The sequence below is a fragment of the Homarus americanus genome, unplaced genomic scaffold, assembly GCF_018991925.1.
Source record: "Homarus americanus isolate GMGI-L3 unplaced genomic scaffold, GMGI_Hamer_2.0 scaffold19117, whole genome shotgun sequence".
Classification (NCBI taxonomy): domain Eukaryota; kingdom Metazoa; phylum Arthropoda; class Malacostraca; order Decapoda; family Nephropidae; genus Homarus; species Homarus americanus.
Window position 1 is genome coordinate 2,863,512 of NW_024754704.1, and position 11,193 is coordinate 2,874,704.

Below are 11,193 nucleotides of genomic sequence, written 5' to 3' on the forward strand. Positions count from 1 at the left end.
TCCATATCAGGATAGGTTAAAGAAACTTAACTTGCATTCCCTAGAAAGACGAAGAGGTGAGGAGATATGGAGGAAGATTAAGTAAGAAAGGAATCAATAGGATATAGATAAAGTTCTTATAATATCCGAGCAGGATAGGACTCAGAACGGATTCAAGTTGGATAATTTTAGGTTTAGAGGGAGATAGGAAGAAACTGGTTCACAAATAGGGTGGTGGACGAGTGGAACAAGCTTAGCATCTTTATAGTAAGTGCGGGAACTCTGGAAAGTTTCAAAAGGAGGCTAGATACATTCATGGATGATAGAGAGTGGTAGTAACTCTCGACAGGAGCTGCCATGCACAGGCCAACCGCCATTGCAGACTCCTTATTTTCTTATGTTCTTATGTTCTCCCAACACGTTCTGGTTTACTGTACTAGTGATAAAACCAAGGCCAGATACCCGTCGTGTTAATTTATCGTCTTCCTCACCTCCTCCGGGAAATGTGGCGCAATTGTTCGGCTTTTTCTATATACTTGTTTTTATTCTTCTGCTCTACTTTACATGTGTGTGTGTGTGTGTGTGTGTGTGTGTGTGTGTGTGTCCAAACATCAATTCAGAGAAACAAATGAGCATCAATATTCACACATATATTTATTTAGTTCACACACATATATATGTTAACATAAATCACAGGAATCATATCACATTATTTTTTCTAACCCTACAGGTGTTAAATTATTCACCTTTTAAATGACTGAACAATAAGTAACATTGCACACCTGAGTATAAAGTCTTGGTAACGCGTCAGTCTTATGAGTCTTGTGATAAGCCTCTCCTAAATGGGATCTTATAGCATCTAATTAGGTAGTCTCGATACTTTTGTTCTAAGCTCTAAGGCAAGATATAAGACATATATGTTGCTGTAAGTCAAGGCATAAGACATACACAGAGCTGTAAGTCAAGATATAAGTCATATATGGTGCTTTTCAAGAAAGGACAAATATGAGCCCAAGTCAAGACATAAGACATATACGGAGCTCAAAGTCAAGACATAAGACACATACGGAGCTAAAAGTCAAGACATAAGACACATACGGAGCTACAAGTCAAGACATAACACACATGAGAAGAGATACAGGAGCCCAAGTCAAGACATAAGACACATACGGAGCTACAAGTCAAGACATAAGACACATACGGAGCTACAAGTCAAGACATAAGACACATACGGAGCTCCAAGTCAAGACATAAGACACATACGGAGCTCCAAGTCAAGACATAAGACACATACGGAGCTCCAAGTCAAGACATAACACTTATAAAGAGCTTAATTAAGACTTTATAACGAGCTCTAAACTTTGAGTTGGTTTAGACAGCAGCGGGGCAGAGTACAGGTACCCGGGTACTGATGAGGCACTGAACTGGGCCTCTAAGGACGACGATCCACCGAACTGGGATTCTGGTGGATCCACCGAACTGTGATTCTTGAACTGGGGATCCACCGAACTGCGATTCTGGTGTTTGTGATCCACCGAACTGGGATTCTTGAACTGGGGATCCACCGAACTGGGATTCTGGTGTTTGTGATCCACCGAACTGGAATTCTGGAACTGAGGATCCACCGAACTGGGAATCTGGTGTTTGTGATCCACCGAACTGGGATTCTTGAACTGGGGATCCACCGAACTGGGATTCTGGTGTTTGGGATTCACCGAACTGGGAATCTGGTGTTTGGGATCCACCGAACTGGGATTCTGGAGTTTGGGATCCACCGAACTGTGATTCTTGAACTGGGGGATCACCGAACTGGGATTCTGGTGTTTGTGATCCACCGAACTGTGATTCTTGAACTGGGGATCCACCGAACTGGGATTCTGGTGTTTGTGATCCACCGAACTGGGATTCTTGAACTGGGGATCCACCGAACTGGGAATCTGGTGTTTGTGATCCACCGAACTGGAATTCTTGAACTTGGGATCCACCGAACTGGGATTCTGGTGTTTGGGATTCACCGAACTGGGAATCTGGTGTTTGGGATCCACCGAACTGGGATTCTGGTGTTTGGGATCCACCGAACTGGGATTCTTGAACTGGGGATCCATCGAACTGGGTTTCTGGTGTTTGGGATCCACCGAACTGGGATTCTGGAACTGGTGATCCACCGAACTGGGATTCTGGTGTTTGGGATTCATTGAACTGGGATTCTGGTGTTTGGGATTCACCAAACTGGGATTCTGGTGTTTGGGATTCACCAAACTGGGATTCTGGTGTTTGGGATCCACCGAACTGGGATTCTGGAACTGGTGATCCACCGAACTGGGATTCTGGTGTTTGGGATTCACCAAACTGGGATTCTGGAACTGGTGATCCACCGAACTGGGATTCTGGTGTTTGGGATTCACCGAACTGGGATTCGAGAACTGGGGATCCACCGAACTGGGATTCTGGTGTTTGAGATTCACTGATCTGGGATTCTGAAACTGGTGATACACCGAACTGGGAATCTGGTGTTTGGGATTCACTGAACTGGGATTCTGGAACTGGTGATACACCAAACTGGGGATCTGTAGTTTGGGATTCACCCAACTGGGAATCTGGTGTTTGGGATTCACTGAACTGGGATTCTGAAACTGGTGATACACCAAACTGGGGATCTGGTGTTTGGGATTCACCCAACTGGGAATCTGGTGTTTGGGATTCACTAAACTGGGATTCTGAAACTGGTGATACACCAAACTGGGGATCTGTAGTTTGGGATTCACCCAACTGGGAATCTGGTGTTTGGGATTCACTGAACTGGGATTCTGAAACTGGTGATACACCAAACTGGGGATCTGGAGTTTGGGATTCACCCAACTGGGAATCTGGAACTGGTGATCCACCGAACTGGGATTCTGGTGTTTGGGATTCACTGAACTTGGTTTCAGAAACTGGTGATACACCAAACTGGGGATCTGGTGTTTGGGATTCACTGAACTGGGATTCTGAAACTGGTGATACACCCAGCTGGGGATCTGTTTGGTTGGGGAGTTCACCTTTAGAATCTGGTGTTGGGATTCTGAACTGGGATTCTGGAAGCTGGTGATACACCAGAGCTGGGGATCTGTGGTTTGGGATTCACCCAACTGGGAATCTGGTGTTTGGGATTCACTGAACTGGGATTCTGAAGCTTGTGATACACCAAACTGGGGATCTGTAGTTTGGGATTCACCCAACTGGGAATCTGGTGTTTGGGATTCACTGAACTGGGATTCTAAAACTGGTGATACACCAAACTGGGGATCTGGAGTTTGGGATTCACCCAACTGGGAATCTGGAACTGGTGATCCACCGAACTGGGATTCTGGTGTTTGGGATTCACTGAACTGGGATTCTGAAACTGGTGATACACCAAACTGGGGATCTGGAGTTTGGGATTCACCCAACTGGGAATCTGGAACTGGTGATCCACCGAACTGGGATTCTGGTGTTTGGGATTCACTGAACTTGGTTTCTGAAACTGGTGATACACCAAACTGGGGATCTGGTGTTTGGGATCCACCCAACTGGGAATGTGGAACTGGTGATCCACCGAACTGAGATTCTGGTCTTTAGGGAATGACTGAACTGGGATTCTGGAAGCTGGTGATACACCGGGCAGGGATCTGGTGTTTGTGATTCACCCAACTGGGAATCTGGAACTGGTGATCCACCGAACTGGGATTCTGGTGTTTGGGATTCACTGAACTGGGATTCTGAAACTGGTGATACACCAAACTGGAGATCTGTAGTTTGGGATTCACCCAACTGGGAATCTGGAACTGGTGATCCACCGAACTGGGATTCTGGTCTTTGGGAATGACTGAACTGGGATTCTGAAACTGGTGATACACCAAACTGGGGATCTGGTGTTTGGGATTCACCCAACTGGGAATCTGGTGTTTGGGATTCACTGAACTGGGATTCTGAAACTGGTGATACACCAGAGCTGGGGATCTGTAGTTTGGGTTCACCCAACTGGGAGAATCTGGTGTTTGGGATTCACTGAACTGGGATTCTGAAACTGGTGAGTACACCAGACTGGGGATCTGTAGTTTGGGATTCACCCAACTGGGATTCTGGTCTTTGAATGGCCCCAGACTGGGATTCTGAAACTGGTGATACACCGAACTGGGGATCTGGTGTTTGGGATTCACCCAGCTAGAATCTGGTGTTTGGGATTCACTAGACTGGGATCTGAAACTGGTGATACACACCGACTGGGGATCTGTGGTTGGGATTCACCCAACTGGGAATCTGGTGTTTGGGATTCGCAGCTGGGAATCTGGTGTTTGGGATTCACTGAACTGGGATTCTGAAACTGGTGATACACCAAACTGGGGATCTGTAGTTTGGGATTCACCCAACTGGGAATCTGGTGTTTGGGATTCACTGAACTGGGATTCTGAAACTGGTGATACACCAAACTGGGGATCTGGTGTTTGGGATTCACCCAACTGGGAATCTGGTGTTTGGGATTCACTAAACTGGGATTCTGAAACTGGTGATACACCAAACTGGGGATCTGTAGTTTGGGATTCACCCAACTGGGAATCTGGTGTTTGGGATTCACTGAACTGGGATTCTGAAACTGGTGATACACCAAACTGGGGATCTGTAGTTTGGGATTCACCTAACTGGGAATCTGGAACTGGTGATCCACCAAACTGGGATTCTGGTGTTTGGGATTCACTGAACTGGGATTCTGAAGCTGGTGATACACCAAACTGGGGATCTGTAGTTTGGGATTCACCCAACTGGGATTCTGGTGTTTGGGATTCACTGAACTGGGATTCTGAAACTGGTGATACACCAAACTGGGGATCTGTAGTTTGGGATTCACCCAACTGGGAATCTGGTGTTTGGGATTCACCGAACTGGGATTCTGAAACTGGTGATACACCAAACTGGAGATCTGTAGTTTGGGATTCACCCAACTGGGAATCTGGTGTTTGGGATTCACTGAACTGGGATTCTGAAACTGGTGATACACCAAACTGGGGATCTGGTGTTTGGGATTCACCCAACTGGGAATCTGGTGTTTGTGATTCACCCAACTGGGAATCTGGAACTGGTGATCCACCGAACTGGGATTCTGGTGTTTGGGATTCACTGAACTGGGATTCTGAAACTGGTGATACACCAGAGCTGGGGATCTGTAGTTTGAGATTCGCAACTAGAATCTGGTTTGGGATTCGCAGACTGGGATTCTGAAACTGGTGATACGCAGAGCTGGGGATCTGTAGTTTTGGGATTCACCCAACTGGAATCTAGCGGTGTTTGGGATTCACTGAACAGGATTCACCAGCAACTGGTGATACACCAAACTGGGGATCTGTAGTTTGGGATTCACCCAACTGGGAATCTGGTGTTTGGGATTCACTGAACTGGGATTCTGTAACTGGTGATACACACATAGGCTGAGGGATCTGTAGTTTGGAATTCACCCAACTTCTAGGGAATCTGGTGTTTGGGGGATTCACTAAACTGGGTTCTGACTGGTACATTACACCAAACTGGGGATCTGTAGTTTGATTCACAACTAGAATCTGGAGTTTGGGATTCACCCAACTGGGAATCTGGAACTGGTGATCCACCGAACTGGGATTCTGGTGTTTGGGTTTCACCCAACTGGGAATCTGGTGTTTGAGATTCACTGAACTGGGATTCTGAAACTGGTGATACACCAAACTGGGGATCTGGTGTTTGGGATTCACCTAACTGGGAATCTGGAACTGGTGATCCACCGAACTGGGATTCTGGTGTTTGGGATTCACTGAACTGGGATTCTGAAACTGGTGATACACCAAACTGGGGATCTGTAGTTTGGGATTCACCCAACTGGGAATCTGGTGTTTGGGATTCACTGAACTGGGATTCTGAAACTGGTGATACACCAAACTGGGGATCTGGTGTTTGGGATTCACCCAACTGGGAATCTGGAACTGGTGATCCACCGAACTGGGATTCTGGTGTAAGTCAACCAGCGCCGCCATACATCACGGAGCAGGGGTCAACTACTAAGCCACGCCTACCCCCCCGCTATTTAAACCTGACCTCGTGTGACTTGTTCTTTCTACCTACACCAACCAGCCAGCAACACCTCCTCCGCCTGCCTGGTGGTCCTTGCTCCCGCCGGCGAGCATGGCGACCCACAAGCTGGTCCTCCTCTGAGCATCCACACCAACCAGCTCTCTCTACTGAACGCTTGTAACCATGCTGCCTTCCCAGCACCAAGCTGCATTGTACATCCAATACAACATGTATACAGAGAGCACATTGTGAGTTTCCTTTCTCTATTCCATCCTGAGTGAACACCAAACATCTCATCCCCACACTGTATTATGGTTTTTTTTTCCTAATTCCTGAAGTAGACTCAACGCAGAATACTGACCCTAAATAAAGGACTTCCCCTCGCAGACGAGACAAAAGGGAGACAGGTAAGCTTATTCAAAGATGCGAACCCTCAACGACTGCGATCACCAGGGCAGGGGGTGGGATGGGGTCGGGATGGGGTTGGGGTGGGGGTGGGGTCGGGGTGGGGTCAGGGTGGGGTCAGGGTGGGGTAGGGGGTCGGGGTGGGGTCGGGGTCGGGGTGGGGTAGGGGTGCGGGATGGGGAAAGGACAACAGGTTCATCTAAGCGGCCTTCAAACAATAACACGTCAGCTCTGATCCTCTGTAATATGACAACTGAATCTATTAGCAACGATGCGAACTTGTTTATTCTATAGATGAAATAAAAGATGTCAGTTAGTTCAATAAGATCGAACCCAAAAAACTTAATAAACGCCTTTAATTTGTATTCTGCTTAATGTCCTTGTTTATAGGTCAAATGAACGCTGCTCATCCAGACCACGTGGAAGAAGTAGATAAAACAAGTATAAGAGATCAAAGAGAAGCATTATATCGCTGGACACAACAACAGTTTAAGATTGGGTGAGTTTTTCTTTGGGGTTTGGTCGGGGAAATTTCCGACGTTTGCCCCAGTTGTGGCAGTGAGTGGAGAGAGAGAGAGAGAGAGAGAGAGAGAGTATCCGTCCTCTCCATTTCTCCGTGATTTTCTTTCTCCCGCAGTCTCTTTTTTTTCTCCTTTTTCTCTTCTCTCGGTCTATTTTATTTTGTCATTCTATTTACTACGATCTCACCCTCACTTCTCTCTCTCTCTTTCCGCCTTTCGCCCCCCTCCCTCTCACCCACCCTCTCCTTCTCCCTCCCTCTCACCCACCCTCTCCCTCCCTCTCACCCACCCTCTCCCTCCCTCTCACATTACATCATAAGTTATTTCATGAACAACTTTTGATGTGTGCGTGACTGTGTGGCTTGTGTGCACAAATGATGTTATGCTATTATTTTTCACAGGTCGTTCAAGTGTTCGCTTTAGGTTTTTGTAGAATGTGGCTTCCAAATGCCATTCCAAATGTCTGTGAGTTTCTTTTATGGCTAACGGAATGAGATTAATTAAAATTTTGCTTGTTTAATCATGTTATGTACCTATCTTTACACCAGTATGCAAGTTAATATAGAGAACTTTGCTTCAGTGTAATATAATTTATCAAATCAATTGCCTATCAAATAATTTACAGATACTACACTAATGAAGTATAGGGTTAGCATATAGCATTAGTTAGTACAAATATCACCTGATGCGGGAAATATCCTGGTTTGTCCCAGAATCTCGGGATGCTAAGAAAACCCCAAAACAGGAAACCCTAGTTGGTATACCTTAGGTGAGTCATTTATATTTGTTAATTCTATCCATCATCTCTTTTTTTATATTTACTACCTGTACCCTATACTCTCTCTCTCTCTCTCTCTCTCTCTCTCTCTCTCTCTCGCCTCCACCTCACCTGGTACTCAATAAGAAAATAATAAAGTATTGTTACCTTTAGGTGAAGTTCTGAGAGCACACCGACGCTCACCCCCCCCAAAAAAAAACTTACTGTGTCAAGGACGGACGTGTGTGTGTAATAATAATAAATAATAATAAACGGTTTATTAATAGAGTTGCAGCCGGTGGCTGAAAATATACAGACTTACATTTGATTTAGACATAATGATATAGTATGCATTGAATACATTTACAGGGTTGCACAGTACATAAATCAGGAGTTGTTTATTATTTTAACAATAGATGGGATGGTGCTGTTCTTATATCTATCGGTGCGGGCTCTTATGGGCTGAATTTGGTTGTAGTGGCGGACTGCGTGAGGTGGGTGGGGGGCTGCAGGTGGCAGGAGTGGCGATGGCGAGGGTGGTGCAGTAGTCCACTGCCAAACCTTTCCAGTGCTTGGTGGCATTTCCAGGGTGGAGAGAGCGTTGGTGTAGCCGGAGTATTCTGCGCCGAGCATGATTCTGCAGGCCCTTTTCTGTACCTTCTCTAGCTGACGTTGTTGGGTGGAGTTGAGAGAAGACGACCAGGCTGGTGACGCATACGTTTGTTTGGGGAGAATAAAGGCGTTGTAGATGGTTCTCAGCTCTGGCGTGGGTGTCCCAAGTGACCTAAGTCTTCGTAGCATGTAGAGACGATACGAGGCTGCCTTGACTGTGTTATTTACATGGGCCTTCCAGTCAAGTTTGTTGTCTATAGTTACACCCAGGAGTTTGGCAGACTGCACCAGCTGGAGAGGATGGGCACCCACTGTGACTGCTGGGGTTTGCACTGGAGTGGTGGCGGTATTGATGTGCATGACTACGGTTTTGGTGTGGTTGATGGTGACCTTGTTCTCCGTAGTCCATGCCTGTAACCTGTCCAGGTTGGTGGGCAGCCCTAGTGCAATAGCCTTGTTGATAACAGTGCAGTGATCAACAAGGTCAAAGGCCTTCCTGAAGTCCACAAGGGCAACGGCCAGTGATGTCTTGCGTTTCTGCAAGTTTTTGTGCAGAAAATCCAGAAAGCTCACCAAGCAGTGTGATGTAGAGGAGGTCCTCATATTGCCAAATTGCTGTGGATCAATTGACTGATAGATACTGGCAAATGCCCACTCAAAAACAAAGTCCTCACAAAGTAGACTGGGTATGGGGGTAATGGCAACTGGCCTGAGGTCGTTAGGGGACTGTGGGGTGGTGACCTTGGGGATGGGGTGACAAATGCGGTTTTCCATTCATTAGGGCATTTGCTTTGTCTGAGGGATGCATTAATAATAGAACAGAGGGGGGTGGCAAGTTCGACTGCAAACTCCTTGTATATTTTGATTGGGAGGTCAATTGGGGTCGTGGAGCGTTTGGATTTAAATTTCAGGAGTTTGTTGGCGATTTCATATGGTTGGACACTGGGAGGGGGGGAGGGGGAAGGTAAGTAAGCTGGGAGGAGAGTGAGGTCAAGACTGGGTAAGGTATGACATATGGTAGCAAAATGGTTATTAATTATCTCAGCTGCCTCCTCACTAGGTAAATGTGAGATGAAAGGAAGTGTGGGAGACTGACGGTTGAGACCACAGAGATCTTTTACCTTGGAGTACCACTGACCGATGCCGACTTCCTTGAGGCTGTGCACTTTCCTGGGATAATAAGTCTTCTTGGCAGACTTGATTTCCCTGATGACCTGGTTACGTAGACTTTTGTACAGGCGGTTGTTGGTGTAGTATGCCTTGTTGCGCTGCTCAATAAGTCTTTTTATGCTTGGCGTAATCCACGGGACATCATCGGGGTGTGTGTGTGTGTGTGTGCATTTCCCCACATCTGTACACACGTTATTGAAATACTTTGAGATTAAGTTTACACTAAATGGAGAGAGAGAGAGAGAGACAGACAGACAGACAGACAGACAGACAGACAGACAGACAGACAGACAGACAGACAGACAGGCGACTAACGACTGACCTATGATACAATAACAAGAAAGGTTCCACAATGCCATACAATTAGAGACAGTGTGAGACATTCCTCAGTAAGTGTTCGGAGTGAGACATAAAACTTGAGAAATCTTGGATAATTAGTACAAGGTGACGCGTGTAGTTTGAGACAGTTAGATTAAATTATACAGATAATGTGAACAGGTGTTGTACATTGTAATACATTAACAGGTGTATATTGGTATGTGACAGATAGACAGACAGACAGACAGGCCTAAAGAACGCGTCACGTGACCTTGACCTCTAATGGGTAACTCTAGGAGAAAGAGGAGGAGGAGGAAGAGGAAGATGAAGAGGAGGAGGAGGAGGAAGAGGATGAAGGGGGGGAGGAAGAATAGGAGGAAAAATATAGGAATAATGATAATATTAATAATGAAGGTATTATTATTATTATTATTATTATTATGGTTGTTGTTGTTGTTGTTGTTGTTGTTGTTGTTGTTATCTCTACTTGGCCACACACAACAATAACTCCCTTTACAACAACAACAACTAAACATCACAGCTCTGGCAACAACAAAATATTACACAACAACAAAAAAAAACCGAATAAACGAGACAGTTAGTTATATTTTCCTACTTATCGTCCCCGGGATATTTACAAGGTCGTTTTGTTTCTTGTATACTTAACCAAGGTTGAGTGTGTGTGTGTGTGTGTGTGTGTGTGAGAGAGAGAGAGAGAGAGAGAGAGAGAGAGAGAGAGAGAGTGTGTGTACTTGTATTTGTTGCGTGTGTGTGTGTGTGTGTGTGTGTGTGTGTGTAATAATAATAATAATAATAATAATAATAATAATAATAATCATAATAATAATAATAATAATAATAATAATAATAATAATAATTAATAATATACAAGTAACATAAGTGATAAAAATATGATATATACTGTAATAACACTAGATGGGGAGAAGGTCACACTACAGGGAATTTCAACATAGCGACAGTGCAAAGAGTAAGATTGACTGGGAGTGAATACACTGGTTGATTCCAAGTTATTGGTAATTTTTACAATGGTTGGGACTGGGCTGTTCTCATAGCGATCAGTTCGTGCTCGTATGGGCTGGATGCGGTTGTGGTGTCGAACAGCAATTCTCGGACGAGGGATCTTAGGTGGTAGTAGGAGCCGGTGTAGAGGATGGTGCAGAAGCTTCTTACCAAATTTGCAGATGAGGTCGTGGTGATGGTCAGTGAGAGTCGAAAGGGTCAGTGCGTCGAGCGCTTCTTGATATGTGGAGTAGGAAGGGAGAGAATAATCTTGCATGCCCTCTTTTGCATTTTTTTAGGTGTTTACGTTGTGTGGCATTTAGGGAGGAAGACCAGGCAGGGGAGGCATCTGACACT

At 45.5% G+C, this 11,193-nt stretch overlaps 1 protein-coding gene across 1 annotated transcript; it reads right to left on the bottom strand.

Moving 5' to 3' along the window:
• Positions 1–1,350: 1,350 nt before the first annotated feature.
• Positions 1,351–5,996, bottom strand: LOC121855957 (involucrin-like). The gene is made up of 6 exons (XM_042351176.1): positions 5,723–5,996; positions 5,511–5,639; positions 4,304–5,131; positions 3,740–4,024; positions 3,284–3,603; positions 1,351–3,060 (listed from the first exon to the last, which is right to left on the bottom strand). The coding sequence occupies exons 1-6, from the start codon at positions 5,994–5,996 to the stop codon at positions 1,351–1,353; spliced, it is 3,546 nt and encodes a 1,181-aa protein (XP_042207110.1).
• Between the last annotated feature and the right edge of the window lie 5,197 nt (positions 5,997–11,193).